Source organism: Nycticebus coucang, chromosome 10 (genome assembly GCF_027406575.1).
Source record: "Nycticebus coucang isolate mNycCou1 chromosome 10, mNycCou1.pri, whole genome shotgun sequence".
In the NCBI taxonomy this organism is placed as follows: Eukaryota; Metazoa; Chordata; class Mammalia; order Primates; family Lorisidae; genus Nycticebus; species Nycticebus coucang.
This window is the reverse complement of record NC_069789.1, coordinates 91,588,902-91,605,573: the sequence shown is the minus strand read 5'-3', so window position 1 is coordinate 91,605,573 and position 16,672 is coordinate 91,588,902. Positions and strand designations below refer to the sequence as shown.

General features: G+C 33.7%; 1 protein-coding gene across 5 annotated transcripts in view; it reads right to left on the bottom strand.

The window, feature by feature from the left end:
* Positions 1 to 16,672, bottom strand: part of KIFAP3 (kinesin associated protein 3) — a 157,231-nt gene that overhangs the window by 54,655 nt on the left and 85,904 nt on the right. For all 5 annotated transcript variants that reach the window (XM_053606013.1, XM_053606014.1, XM_053606016.1 and 2 more), the window contains exons 12-16: positions 11,585 to 11,693; positions 9,964 to 10,076; positions 9,377 to 9,542; positions 8,277 to 8,402; positions 4,079 to 4,177 (exon numbers count right to left, since the gene is read on the bottom strand). In XM_053606013.1, coding sequence (XP_053461988.1) covers positions 4,079 to 4,177; positions 8,277 to 8,402; positions 9,377 to 9,542; positions 9,964 to 10,076; positions 11,585 to 11,693 — 613 coding nt within the window. The remainder of the gene's footprint in view (positions 1 to 4,078; positions 4,178 to 8,276; positions 8,403 to 9,376; positions 9,543 to 9,963; positions 10,077 to 11,584; positions 11,694 to 16,672) is intronic.

Here is a 16,672-nt window from a genome sequence, read left to right as displayed (position 1 = left end):
GATTATAATGCCAAAAACATTTTAATCTTTAATGATTAGCAAGAGGCACAGATAAAACTTAACCCAGAGTGTCTACTCATTAGTGTTACTTAGTATTTTTTGAGGAAAAAAGGAATATATATAAATGTAGAGGATATGTATTTACATATATAAAATATTTGTGCTCTCTGAAAGCCATTTTTAAAAAATTATAAAAAATATGTATCAACTGCCTCATTTCTCCACAGAATCTAAGTTTTCATTATTCTTGTGTAGCACAGAACCCCCAGGTCTGAGAACATAGAGGTACTCAACATATTTTTATTTAATGAATAATTAAATGACACCCATGGTTATTGTGATAAAATGAATACTCTAAGGAAATCTTAAAAATTTCCAAGGGAAGCTCGGCACCATAGCACAGTGCTTACAGTGCTGGCCATATAAACTGAGGCTAGCCGGTTCGAACCTGGCCCGGGTCAGCTAAATAACAATGACAACTGCAACAACACCACCACAAAAAAATAGCCGGGCTTTGTGGTGGGCGCCTGTAGTCCCAGCTACTTAAGCAGGAGAATGCTTAAGCCCAAGAGTTTGAGGTTGCTGTGAGCTGTGATGCTCCTGCACTCTACTGAGCAGGACATAGTGAGAATATCCCAAAAAAAAAAAAAAAAAAAATTTTTTTTTTTCCAAGGGGAATTTAAGAGGATCTAGACAAATCTGGATTACAGTTAATTCTCAGTAACTGTCAGGTGACTGGTTCCAGGACACCAGCTCCTAACCCATGGATGCCTAAATCCATGGATGTTCACCTTACATAAAATGGTGTTGTATTTACATATAGCCTATGCACATCTTTACATATTTATATCATCTCTAGTTACTTGTAATATCTAATAAAATGTAAGTACTATGTAAATGGTTACTATAGTTACATATTTTTACATTTAAAAAATTATTTCCAAATATTTTGATCTATATAGTTGGTTGACCCAGCGGATGTGGAACGCCTCAATGAGGAAGGCTAAATGTATTTCATTTTCCCATATTGTAACTATTGGGATTATGTAAATATTATCTACTACAACAGTGCTGGTTCTTAATTTTAGGTTCCTGATTCTTATGGGTTGATTTATGCTGAAGAGACAGTTTAGTAATTTTAAATATCTTAATATCAATCATACATTATCTAAAATAAGTCTACATTGGCCAAATGTCAAGGATTGTGTGTAAAATTATCGAACTTTCTGGTTTGACAAAAAATGGGAAAAGGAATGAATTATTGCTTAACAGATTCTATAAGTGTTTAAATATATCAGAAACATAGGAAAAATCACATTAAGATGCTTAATATTATGGTGTAATAAAATATTTTCATAATTTTTAATGTGTAACAAGTTGCAACATAATATGTTTAAATGTCATTGGCATCAACAAAAATCCTGTTTTTGAACTCCAAAACATTTCGGAATTTGGTACTGTGGCAAAAGCACTTCATAGCAATCTTTATCCAATTTTAAGGACGGTTTTATAAAAATTTTAATTTAGCAGATCTTTTATCTCCCATTCACATCATTATCAACATGTTAATGTCTTCAGATAACAAGCTAAAAATACTGACCCCAGATACAATGACATCAAACAAAAACTGAACTTGGAGGGGGGAAAATACAAAGAAAGTGATGTTGAGAAGAAAAATCAAAAGAAGTTCTCTTAATACTGAGAGTTCGACAAGGTACTGAGACATACCAGAGCAGAGGCAGTAACACTTACTCACTATGTGCTAGGCTCTTAGTAGGTAATTTAAATAAACACTTCATTCTTCTTTAGTCTTCACAAAAAACCACCCTATGAGATAACTACAAACAGAGCTGTCTTTCAAAGATGTTACCTAGGATATACTTTCATTTTACCACTTTCCATAGTGGCTTTTATAGTTAGGTAAGTTTAAAATAGTTTATATATGAAATATCCTTTTAAAGACCCCCAAAAGCACATTAGAGGTTCCAAGAACCAAAGGCAAGACCTGTTTCTACAAAAAACAGAAAAAAAAAAAAAAAACTAGTCAGGCATGGTGGTGTGTGCCTATGATCCCAGCTGCCATTCTTCTGTAGCAAGAAAACCTATTTAATTTGAATTCGGTGCGTCCCAAACTAATTTACTATCACAGCACCCTTTTGTCATTAAGCAATCATTAATACTCAAGGAATATGTTCCATGGAATACAGCTGGGAAAAGTTAACTTATTCCAATGATTTTAAAATCATTTAAAAGTATATTTGGAATTAATCTTCCTGGGAGTCAGTATATAAGCCACATTAAAAAATTTATTACTGTATGTTAAAAGACAACCTCTCAAATGTAGCTGTTAAGGCAAAGGAATATTGACATTTTTATTAGGGATTAATATAAGAGTACATACTATTAGGTTACATTATTTGTGTTTGTAAGGTAAAGTCCAAAGACTGAGTTGTAGCTGAGTCCTGCACCCAGGAAGTGTGTCATATTTACATTTTGTGCCCCATCAAAATGAACAGTTCTCTAATTAGACTTGCTATTCATCAGACTTGCCTCTTGAAGACATTATATGGTTCCAGAAATTAAATTTGCCCTTAGAATCATGGCAATTTTCCTGCAAATGTGATACTTAAAGCTATGTCATTGGCTTTGACAGTAACACCAGATGAGTTTCAAAATGTCTTTAGCAATGGCAGTATCATTAAAAAATGTCTCATAAAGTATTATTTTGAAAGGAATTAAGCATTTAACCAAACAAGTACTTACCACATGACAGGTACTATGTTAAGTTTTGTGAACAGAGATGAGTAAGACAGAGCCAGTCCTTGTGCTTGAGGACCTCAAAATCTTTTGTGAGAGACAGGTTATTGAATAGATAATTCAAAATATTTCTTAGAGGTTAAAATAAAATCATTTCTACTGGGAAGAAGGGAGGCACATAACAGAAAGGCTTAATTAACTGATAAGATGGTGTATAAACTTTTATTTGAGTAGGAGCTTGTGAGGTAAAAATGGGGGAGAAATAAGGCTGATGAGCACACAAAAAGGCATAAGTATTAACAAGGAGTGTCACATCTGATAAATGATGAGAAATTGGTGTACTAAGAGAAAATTGTGAATTTTGAGGTTAAAATGGGAACATATCACTTTGGAAAAATTAACAGGTTATGAAGAACTATGTATGCTAAGCAGACTATCCATGTAGTAATGAAGGATTTTTGTCCTTGAAGTTCAAAAGCAGATTTTTTTTTAATACAACAGACCATCCCAATTATAAAACAAAGAAAGATGCAGTTTACACCTCACTTCTCCTGCCAGTCTTTCATGACATCCCTAGACTTGTTATATGTGTATTTTAATTCTAGTGTGCCCCAAGTACATGTCTTTATGACACTGATCGCACTGGATTATAATTTTACATTTCATATTCACTTGTCTATCTCTCTAATGCAGTGGTTCACAGTTCCTGTGGGTTAAGAACTGCTGCTCCAAGGGGACTATGAACTCCTTGAGGTCAAGGACTGACTTTCCTACACATCCAGCACTTAAACTAGTGTCTGTTTAGATGGTCAAAGCTCAATAAATGTCTGCAGTATAAATGCTTATGTTTATAGTGAAAGACACGACAGATACAAAATTTTCAGCTTAAGGCCCAACAACTGCCTAGGACTCAAGACAGAGTTTTTAAAGATATTAAATACTTAGCATATAGTTGGTAGCTGGAGTCAAGGGAATAGATGTGCGTTCTCACATTGAGTAACTAAGATTACAAGAAGACCAAGGAAAAGTCCTAGGAACCTTGGATATTTAACATGTTAGTAAAGAAGGAAGCTCTGTTGTGTTAAGTTTCTTAAGAATTACAACCTGCCAAGTTATAATAATAAGATTATTCTCATTATATTCCACCTATACACTGACATGAGATCAACAGCCTCTGTGGGAAATAGCACATCTGTTAAGTTTATTTCAAAGGTCGGTGTTTTCTATATTGTATCAACATTTTCAAGGAAAAATACCTCCAAGACACATCTTTTCTGAATACATGAAAGGTCATTATCTGTTGTAAACACTGAAAGGATACGTGTTTCCTTGATTATGACATCTCTTGTGGCTTGATGGAAAACCATCTGGTAGAAGACATAAATTATCTGACATACAAATTCATCATCTTCTTGCTGAGCTGAAAAGGAAATACAGACTTCATATGAGAGAACAGTATGTGTATGTACCAAATTGAAAAACACTGTGGAAAGTAACGAAGAATGAGAAAAACTAAAATGGACAAGGAGATAAGAAAGAAAACATTGAATTAATTTCTGTATTCCTAATGTAATATGGAAACACTTACCACCACTTGTTTTTTGTTTTGTCCATCATAAGAAGTCTTTAAACCATTCTAATTTTTTTTTTTTTTTTTTGACAGAGTCTCCCTTTGTCGCCCTGGGTAGAGTGCCCTGGCGTCATAGTTCACAGCAACCTCAAACTTGGGCACAAGCAATTCTCTTGCTTCAGCCTCCCAAGTAGCTGGGACTACAGGCACTTGCCATAAAGCCCAGCTATTTTTAGAAATGGGTCTTGTTCTTGCTCAGGCTGGTCTTGAACCTGTGACCTCCGGCAATCCACCCACCTCGGCCTCCCAGATTGCTAGGCTTACCAGTGTGAGCCACTACGCCCAGCCTCAAACCTTTGTATTTATAATATTGACCTCACATGAAAAAAAATTCTTAAAAAGGATCTAAGTTTTTGGCAATTAAACTATTATAAAAAGGCATTTTCTTTTGTTGAATAATGTTCACAAAATTACTTTTTACATATTGGCATAAAATAATAAGTAGTTTAGTCTAAATCTAATTATAATAGTAAAAAATAATGTTATGTAATTATAAAAGCTAATTAATAAAAGCTTAATATCATACAGAGAGTAACAGAATAGCTGATGTCCATATATAATGGTGAAACCATAATTATTTATGGGAATCTAGTTTTAAGTAATAGTTATAAAATTTGGTTTACTAATAGCATTGTTAACCATCAACTATAGGTAACAGTTCATTGACGTGTTAGATTTCTTTCTTTTTTTTTTTTTTTGTAGAGACAGAGTCTCACTGTACCGCCCTTGGGTAGAGTGCCAGGATGTCACACAGCTCACAGCAACCTCTAACTCTTGGGCTTACACGATTCTCTTGCCTCAGCCTCCTGAACAGCTGGGGCTACAGGCGCCCGCCACAACGCCCAGCTATTTTTTTGTTGAGGTTTTTTGTTTTATTTCATTAGAGACAGAATCTCACTTTATCGCTGTGGTGTCACAGCTCACAGCAACTTCCAGCTCTTGGGCTTAGGTGATCCTCTTGCCTTAGCTTCCCGAGTAGCTGGGACTACAGGCACCTGTCACAATGCCCAGCTATTTTTTGTAGCAGTTTGGCCGGGGCCTGGTTCGAACCTGCCCAGGTATATGGGGCAGGTGCCCTACCCACTGAGCCACAGGCGCTGCCCTGAAACAGATTTCTAGAATAGATCAATAGTTGTGTAGAATAAATTGTGGGCCTCTTTAAAGTCCAATATGACCCAAATAATCTCCCTTATTAATTTGCCAAAGTACTATTTTCCCAAAGAAATTGTGCTGAAATTCTCACTTACTCTCTTGGTATATAGTATTCTCTCACTTAACCCCAAGGGTTTTAATCTTGAAAAGTTATATACTTCTTAAAAAGAGTATTATGTAGACTCTGTGATGATCTCATGTTAGAGAACATAAAAACACAGTAAACCAATCTGAGCTAACTCTCTCTTTACAAATGTATCAGCTGTCTCAATTAAAATCCCTATGGGACAGCAATTCCGGGAAACAGGTCATTTTGCTTCGACTTTCTCCAGCTCCTCACAAAATCTTCATTCCCACTCTATCAACTACACTATCTTCATTTTCACCTCCCAACTACCTAGTTTCTCTTTTAATTATTTCTAATCTGAAAATATCTGGCTCTGAGACAGGTATAGCAAGGTTAAAAAATATATATCTAAATAATTTTGAGAAGGAATACTTTAAATGTAGGGGTATTATCTCTATCTGACCTATTTTTAAAATGTAGTACATTAAAGAACTGGACATAAGTTTTAAAAAACTGTCCGAGAAAAATGTTCATGGGATAAATAGGCACATGATTTCATTGGTCATATCTAATAGTCAAGAAATATAAGTAGGCATTCAACTTCATTAGTCATTAGGGAAATGTAAATGAAAACCAGAATGAGATACCAGTATGAAAGCTACTATTAAAGAGACTGATAATGCCCAGAGTTGGTGGTGATGTGGAACAACTATTAACTTTCTGCATTGCTGGAAGGACTGAAAACTGACACGACCTTAAAAAATAGATTATTATCATTGATTAAGGCCAGACACACGAAAACTCTGTGACCCGGCAATTCTACTCCTAGGTCTGTATCAGAAATGAGTACATACAATTACCAAGTGAAAGGTTCAAAAATGTTCATAGGAGCATAATTTATAATAGTCCTCCTCCCTCCTAAAATCCAACCCTACTTTCATCAATAGTAGAAAAAATAGTGATATACTGATATAATAGACTTATTATATACAGCAATGAAAATGAACAAACTTCTGTATATAACATAGATAAATCTCACAAATATAAAGTTCAAAACTAACCACAATTCATATATTAGTGACAAAAAAAAGATAAAAACCCCTTTTCAGGTGATAATGACTCCAAGGAGGAAGAGCACTTCTAGGGTGCTGGTACTGTTTTATTTCCTATGTGGGTAATGATAACTTGGTGTGCTCACTTTGAAAATTCATTGAGCTATATAATTTAAATCCATGTATGTTTCCTTAAATATGTTAACATACCAAAAGTCTATTAAAATATAAAATGCATATATATTATGCTTAGTACAATAAAGACTCAGATGAAAGAGTCTTCTTTAGTCATATCATACATTTTTAACTTTTATACTGTTAGCTACTTTTAACATGTAAGATCCTAGGGAACTTGTCCTAATAAAATAACATTGGATTTAGATAAATTTTGTATGCAATATAGAGAAAAAATGAGCTTTTGCACTGTATGGGTAATACAAATTCAAGGGGAAGATGCTGAGCCTGCACTGTCCTCCTGACCAATAAGCCACTATAGTTAATTAAAATTAGAGTAGATTAAAAATTCAGGTTCTCAGTCCTGACAGCCACATATAACCAAATGATCTGTATCTGCAGTGTATTGAGCACTGCAGATATAAAACATTTTTATCATCACAGGAAGTTCGGTAGACAAAAACCCTCTTGATCTAAAAGGGAATATGATATTTAGAATCAGCTTCTAAATGAACTTCCTTACTTACAAATCAAGATATAAAAATAGAGTTTCACAAAAGAGGATGTCCAACTCAAACCAACATAAAACTCAACAGAAAGAAGAAAAATGATAGATTACAGTACTCTTCCCTTAGCGGTGGTCTCCCTCCACCTTGGTTTTAGTTACCTACAGTCAATGAATCTGAAAATAATAAATGAAAAATTCCAGAAACAAATAATTTCTAAGTTTTAAATTGTGTGTCATTTTGGGTAGCATGATGATATCTGTCACCATCCCAGTCCACTCTACCTGGAACTTGAATCATTCCTTTGTCCAGTGTATCCACGCTGTATACATACCTACCCATAGTCACTTAGAAGCCGTCTAGGTTATTAGATCAATATTGGCAGTATCACAATGCTTGTATTCAAGTAATCCTTATTTTACTTAATAATGGTTCCAAAGCACAAGAGTATAGATGCTAGCATAGTTATAGTTGTTCTATTCTTAGTTATTATTGTTAATCTCTTAATGTGCCTAATATATGAATTAAAATTTGTGATAGGTATGTGTAGGAAAAATATAGTATACATAAGGTTCAGTACTATCTGTGGTTTCAGGGATCCACTGGGGGTCTTAAAACATATCCCTTGCAGATAAGTGGTGACCATTATATTAGTTGTTGAAGGTTGGTGAGGGGAGAACACTATCTGAAAAATTGGTCCCGAATTGTTTTACTGTAACATTCTTACTTGGTAACCTCAAGCTCTTTGATATTACTATCCAATCCTAGTTAGCTCTATTTAATTCATTTTTTTAACTATATCATTTAAGTTGCTATAAAATGATTAATGTAACAAGATAAATACTATTTTATGATCACAGATTCTGCATTTCATATTTGAAAATTTAAACTAGTAATCTGTTTAGACATTAGCATGACAGTAAATTAAGATTATTTACCATTTAGCAATTCAATGAGTGCAGGGATTATTCCAGATTTGGCTAGCAATGCAGCACAAGAGTCATCCATGGATACAGTGCCAATCATTATAACTACTTCTAAAACAAGGTCATCTTCTGCAGCACCTAGTAAAATCAAACCATAGAAAGTTTTCATTGATGTCTTGATCTAAATTCATTTATATTATCAAAATTTTAATGCAAAGAAAAGCTAATCAAAGCTATTAAATCAATTCTTTCAAATTGCTGATAAATTTATCTTTTTTCTAAAATTTCAAGCTCACTGATGACAGTTCATGGTGATGGGGGCAGCAGAGAAGTGGAAATAAGAGAAGTGGAAACCATGGAATACTATTTAGCTATTAAAAAAAATGGAGACTTTACATCCTTCGTATTAACCTGGATGGAAGTGGAAGACATTATTCTTAGTAAAGCATCACAAGAATGGATGAATCCTATGTACTCAATTTTAATATGAGGACAATTAATGACAATTAAGGTTATGGGCGGGAGGAAAAGCAGAAAGAGGGACGGAGGGAGGGGGGTGGAGCCTTGGTGTGTGTCACACTTTATGGGGGCAAGACATGATTGCAAGAGGGACTTTACCTAACAATTGCAATCAGTGTAACCTGGATTATTGTACCCTCAATGAATCCCCAACAATAAAAAAAAAAAAAGAAAAAAAAAAGAGAAGTGGAAATAAGTCTCTGACAATATGATTGAATTACAATGGAGACAGAAAACAAAAGACTCATTTGAATGCTTCAAATAACTTTGTGCTTGTGTGTATGTGTACATAGAGGTGGACAGTATTTGTTAATTTAAAAAAAGCAGAATTTAACCCCTCCCCCCCCCAAAAAAAACAACAAGAAAGGTAGAATAGGAAAGGGAAACTCATATTAAGAAAACAGTGTTAGGAGAAAGAGAAGAGAGTATAAATATAAGAGATCCAGTGACCACCATTCTGGGAGCACAGAGTTGTGGGAAGAAAAGTTTTTTCCTAGTATATAATACTGTAGTCACACAATACTGCTGTAGCAGTCTTATCCCCAACAGTAAGAAATAACTGATTACGAAAAAGTGAAATACTTAGCACAAACCTGGTTTTAGTTTATCCTTGAGGTAAGGGACCAACTTGTACTCTTTAAGAACCAATTCCCAGTCTAAGTCTGGAATGGTCAAATTTGCAAGAGTTCCCAAACATTCAATAACAAATTCTTCCTCCTCATCATTAGAAATCTGGGCTGCAAGATCCCCAACATAATCCTGAACAAAACAGAAATTTAGTACAAATTTAAAGTATTTTTTATTTAGTCTAATAATTAACCAATAGGAGTCTAGCAATTTAACTCACAGGAAGAAAAAATCAGTATCAAATGTGATTCTCTGGTTTTAATGATCTTGATCTAAATGCTAAGAAAGCCTATGGTGAACTGGTGAAAGGCATGAAGGCTGCAGTGGGGAGATTAAAGGGAACAGGAGTAGGGACTGCAAAACAAAACCAACATGGAAACCTAGGTTCAGAATTCTAAGAGCTGAACTAACAAAGAAGTCTGTAACAGAAGAGTCAATTTGGATCAGGAGTTAATACTTGATGAGAGTCCAGTAAGAGTTATATTTCTAACTATAGCAATTTAAATCTTCAATTCTCATTCGATTTTAATAGAATGTCAAAAATTATATTTACAATAAATAAATTTTTAGTCGGTCCATCATGCTGGGAAATGTTTCTAATCATTTTCATCAGCAATGGATCCTTGAACTTCAGAGCCCTCTTCATGAGCATCTTGAGCCCATTTCCTGAAATAGAAAGTTCCCCCAATAAAATTAAGGTTTTAACTTAAGTTTAATAACTTTTTTGTTTAATTTTCAAAAATATCCACAATAATTTCTATAAAGTAAAATGCATAAATCATTAAGTGTAGAATTTGATTATACAGATACATGTATATACTTGTGCAACCCATACTACAGATCAACACATGGACTGTTTCTACCCGCTCCAGAAAGTTCCCTTGCGCCTCTTTCTCTCAATTCTGTTCCCCAGATACAATCACTTTTCTTCTGTCCTCTTCCTCTTTTCTTTTTTATTTTAAAATACATCTTAGTTTTGCTGTTCTAGAACTTTATATAAATAGAAACACACAGTATATGCTCTTCTGTGTCTGAAATACGCAGCACAAGTGTTAAAAAAATTGATATTTTTGACCTAGAAAAATATACTTTTAGGAATTTATCCTAAGAAGATAAAATGAAAAATTGTAAACATTCAGAGAAAGGATAATTACTGCAGCATTTCTTGTAACAGAAAAAAAGTGGCAACAAACTGTACCTAAAGTAGTGAAATAAAATCCTTTATTGGACAATTTTGCAGCTATTAACAAAATTATGTTTTATAAACGTATTTAATACATGAAATGATATTATTCAAGATATTACTAATATTAGAAGGACACATAACTATATATAGAAGAAAAAACACATTTTATATTTAAAAATATACAGAATCACTACATTAATTTTTTTTTTTTGTGGAAACAGAGTCTCACTTTACTGCCCTCAGTAGAGTGCCATGACGTCACAGGACTCACCGCAACCTCCAGCTCTTGGGCTTCCGCGATTCTCCTGCCTCAGCCTCCTGAGCAGCTGAGACTACACGGGCCCGCCACAACGCCCGGCTATTTTTTTGTTGCAGTTCGGCCGGGGCTGGGTTTGAACCTGCCACCCTCGGTATATGGGGCTGGCACCCTACTCACTGAGCCACAGGCGCCACCCCACTACATTAAAATTTTACCTATGATTATCTACAGATAGTAGGAGTAAATATTTTAATTACTTATTCTTTGCTCACTTGCATTTTCTATAACAAATACATTACTTTTCAGACAAGGAAAATCGTATTAGATAGACTCTGAAACATTATAATTTATGACAAGCCATTTTAACATTTAGTGTTTCTAATACTATTTTAGAAACAGTAACCTAATACATTAGTATTTTATCACTCTACACTGTAATGGACTGCTTTACAAATAAAAAGTGTCATTTTGTCTAGAAAATGTTTACAAAATCAAATTTCAATTAAGGCTGACTGTGGTTTATAAAAATGTTACTGAAGGGTAAGTGTATCCACTCATGACATAAGAATATTTTATCTGACCTTTAAAGATTATAGCCATAGAAAGAAACCATTTGAAAATAAGATGTACATATCCACTACAATTCTTAATTCCTTATTATCTATTTTCCATCCTCTGCCAATTACCAGATTCTTAAAGAGGTTACCCTTCAAGCTTGAAAGCACTGACCTTCACAAATAAGCTGTACATTTCTCTTATTAGCAGCAAGATTAATGCAGAAAGAAATGAGTTCCAAGTCAATTCGTTCATCTGAACATTCAAAGAGCATCTTCATTAACTAGTAAGAAACACAGGGCATATTTTACTTAAAAAACAAAAAGAAAAAAAAAAACAGAAGGAATATTTCATCATAATGTGTTATCTTAGATTGTACATTGGAAATAATATAATACAATATACATTTTGACACATAAAACTGGCAAGCTTTCACTGTTCAATATCTAAAAGAATAGTTAAGGAAGCGTTAGATGCTCTGCATTAAATATAAACTTACAAGTATAGTAGAGAATACAAGAGAAATAAACTTCTGCTTTAAAGAATTAAAAAAAATTTGTTTGGAAGCAGTGAATTCCAAGCAAAGACAAAAGCTCACAATGCAGGAAAGAATATTACTCTACTGAAGAACTAAAAGAAAGTAAGCATATTTAGAGAAATGGAAACAGTGTTGATAGGTAAGAAGGTAATAGCCAGAACATGCAGGATCTTGAAGTACTGTAGTAAGGATTTGGGGCTTCACCCTAAGTCTAATGAGAAGGTATTAAAGGATCCTAAACAAAAAAGTGTCAGGAAAAGATCTGCATCTCAAATAGATCTGGCCAGGAAAAATGTAGATCGAAATAAGAAAATGTTGGAAACCATCTAGGAGGCTAAAGGAAAAGTAAGTATGCCTCGAGTAAGTCTGGAAATGGGGATAAATATAAAAGGATTGATTAGAGACATACTTAGAGAACCACAATGAAATTTAATAACTGGCTAGATGTCGGGGTAAAGGGAGTGGAGATGTCATAGATAACTTTTAGGTTTCTGCAATGGACATGCCAGGTAGTGCTAACATCTACTAAAAAAAGAAAGCTTGAGTAGGAAAAAACTTTACAGAGAAGATAGTGATTTTGGTTTTAGGTATATTGAGTTCAAATTGCCTATGTGATAGTCCAGCCTAGACATTCAGTAGGAAGTTATAAATGCAGGCCTAAGTTTAGAAGAAACATTTGGACTGTAGGTACAATTGTAGAAATTGTCATATGATTGATATGAGTGATAACTGAAGGATACATGGTCAATACATAAAAATATTTCTGTGTGCTGGCAATGACCTGGAAACCAAAATTTAAAACCCCATACTACTCTAATTGTCAGATAGAATTCTAACAAAATGCACTGATTATGGTGAAAACTACAAAAAACTGCAGCACATGAACAGTTGGCATATATCCTGTCCTCCCCCAGAGGGCAGAGCTTTAATCACAAATGTCACCATTAATGGAATCTCTGGGTAAAGAATCATTAACACTTAATAATGTTACAGAATAAACAGATTCTATGGTAAAGAGACAATAATATTAATTTATTGTATATATTTAACAGATTTCACTCTCTGCCAATAATGAATTACAAATAAATTTTCTAGTAACAATTACATTACAAATAAAAATGTAGGTGATAATCCTTTAATAAATATAATTATGTTTTTCATACTAGAATTTAAAACTTACTATAGATTTCTTCCAAACTACTACTGACATCAAGAAACTTTTTTACAATGATGAAAATCTGTTGTGTTGAAAGAAATCTTTAATAAGACAAAATACTTATTGCTAACAAAAAGTATTTACTTCAAATCAACCTTTGTAGTATGAAAATTGCCCTTAAAAATGAAGTTACTGGTAATTTTTTTAAAAACTGGTGATTTTGAAATTAAATCCTGTGTAGAAATAAATAAGCAGGAGCTAGATTTTTAAAAAAATAATGCCTTGAAAACTTAACAACTCCCATCCCCCCAGTCAAGAGAAATTAGGACTAAATATGAATGGAATGTATAATGATATAGAATTAGTTTTCACAATAAGAAAGAGAAACAATTCAATTTTAATTAGAGCATTCAAATTTAAAAATAATAGTTTAGTTCAAATTCCACGTGCAACATCATATCTCTGATTGTTATCATGGCACTTCAAAAGTAAGTATAATTGCTGAGAACTAGGAAATATTAAAACTAGATTTTTTTCTGTTTTAACCGCATCCATTGTCATCTTTTACTAATTTAACAGGAAAGCTTTAAAAGGGCTTCAGCCTGTGCAAAGAAGAAGCAATAGTGTTCAATCAGACAAGTCCCATATTGAGTATCAGATACCAAAGACCCAGGACTGAAATCACTGTGTCTAGACTCTCTGGCACCTGACTTCACTTATTTACCAGTGACCAGAGGCCAACCCCCACAGCTCTCTGTATTCACATACACCTCTACCATCTCCAGCCCCCCTACCCACACATCTTTGAATGATTATGCCAGAACTGTGCATGCCTCAGGAATCTCTTCTGACTGGCTACTCCCTAACTCTCCTGTTTGAAGTGATGCTCTGGTTTCTGAACTTCAGCAGATAATGGCAGGCAAGAGCAAAGGGGGCTGTCAGAAACGACGTTTACCAGCATTCAGCTAAAAAGAAGCATGCAGATCAAAGAGGGGCCAAATAGGACAACTGTGGTGGAAAGCATGTGGATCACTATGAAGATTCTTGAACATTGTTCTAGGGTGAAATATTAAATAACACTATGACATCACTACTTAACCATGTACTTTGATTGGCCATTCTATTAGCAATAAATACTTTTATAAGCATCTGGATGGCATTTGCACCTATTTAAACAAAACATGCATCTCAGAGGTCTACATAACAATGAACTGTTAATGTGTACTTTTAACTATTATTAGAATGCAACCATTAACTCCTGGTTATCCCCAAGTATGGTTACCTGAAACAATCTACCCACTGAGACCATTAAGATCATGTATAAAGAAAAACTTGACCCGGCCCCCAAATTTCACAGAATAGTGATATAATAGGGCAAGAAAATTAGAGTACACTGGATAATTAGAGGCAATAAAGTACAAAGGAAGCAAAGCAATATAATACTGGGAGAGATTATGAGGCATGTTGTATATATAATCACCTACTCTGGATGTTAAATATTTTCTAAAAGTGAACTCTAATCTAATTATAGGTTTATCCTATAAAACACATATAATCAAGGCAACATTTAAATTGGGCCATGAATGGGCTCCAAATGATAAGATTTTACTAAGAATACCCTGCTTTTGTACAGTGATTTACAGTTAATAAAGCACCTTAAAACATATTATCCAATGTAGTTAATGAATATGACTATACTCCACATTCTTTCTGATCACTGGAATGATTATGAATCACTGGGAACCATTGTTTTTTTCTTACCTTCAAACTCATTTTAGGCTTGTCTTTGAAAAATTCATTTGTACTACTTGAGTATCTTTACTAAGCAAAAATTAATGTGCATAATTTCAAGAAGAATAGAATATTATATTAACTCTAAGACATTCTAACCTTGGATATGGTTTTTTATTTTAATAAGTAGGTTAATCAACTGCTGACACAAAAGAGTATAAAGCCTTACTGACATAAACTTACTTCAAGTAGCCAATACCCATGAATTACTTACTTAATTACTGAAAGAAACTTGGAAATTTCATTGAATTTCTGACTCGCTTTCTACAACTATTTTATTCTGTAATGAACCTGGCACTGGGTAGCAAACAAAACATTATCAACTTTTCCCTAAATACATCAAAACTGGGCACTGTAAATTACAAGTTAAAGGCAGGATAGTACTTTAGGAACAAGAATATTCTAGAATATCATTTTGTTTCCTCAAAACATTGCTTCACACTAAAAGCTTCAGGATATTTACAACGTAATTTGGTAACATAACCCCACTTAAGAGCTGAAAATTTAAAGCAAAAAAAGTAGGAAAACCCCCCAAAACCTTGACCCCTGAATAAGTTTTAGAAAATTTTGTTCATGAAACAGAGATGACAGATATTCTAAAAACATCAGTGCTGACATGTTTGATGTTAGAAAACTGTCAGACAAGAATACATGCATAGAAATTGTTCTTGAAATGTTATGTATGGGAGAACTTTCTACTTATAAAGTTTTAAATTGCAATAATATCAATGTCTAAAAAGTAATCTAGACAGACTCCTGTTTCTGGTTTTTTCATTTAAAAAAGTTTTACATTTTATGTTTGAGATTATATATTCTAAAAAGAGTAGGATAACTTCAAATTCAAAATTCAGCATAGTAAGTTTTTTTTTTTTTTTTATTTCTTTTCATCCTTTATTTACTCAGCAAATACCTCTGAGTGCAACGGAATGTGGATACGGCAGTGGGGGAGACGTGCATAGAACTCTTCCCCATGAATTGCTCAATCTACTAAAAAAAAAAAAGATAGTTAAACAATTAATTACAAACAAATAAGGTAAGTATGAGAAAGCTTAACAGGCACGAGGAGCCTAAGGGAGGGATGAGGACTAAACATACTGTGGTATCCTGAATGCCACCTTGAAACAGGTGGCAAGTACATATTAAGGAAATTAAGTATAGATGCTCCCTGCGACAAATGCACGGTACTAAAGCAAGATTTTAATGGTAAGGGAAATTGAGTGTGGGGTAACTCTCCTTATTATGTTGAAAATTTTTCTGAAGTTCGCAAATTCTTATAAAAGAAAAAGTTCTTTTTAAAAAAAATATAATTCCAAGAAATAGAGGGTGCAAGATGGCACCAATAGCATTGATTTTAATATTTTCAAATCTAACAATTTAGTAGATTGTGCAGCAATTGGAAGAAGCCCCTCCACAAGTAAAACAAAATTAACTAAATAAAAGCAAACTTAAAAAAAAAAGGAAGAAAAAACTGCAGGGAGAAAGTATTCTTGTAAAATGTCAATAAGACAGGTAAGGCCAAAACAACAGAGTAACAAGAGGTATGTAGGTAAGACCTCCAGGCAGAAGCAAGCTGAGGGATTACAAAGGAAATGTCTGATCATCAGCATAGTAAGTTTTCACCCTTTCTTGGTTTGCATTTATTTTTCTTCTATTTAACATTATTCTCTTTAAAATCTAAATCTGGATATAAACCACCTCAGCAGGAATATTATTCTTTTCTGGCTGCTCTCCAATTCATATCCTGCAGTCAATGAAGTTCTGATTCTAAATGGGATTG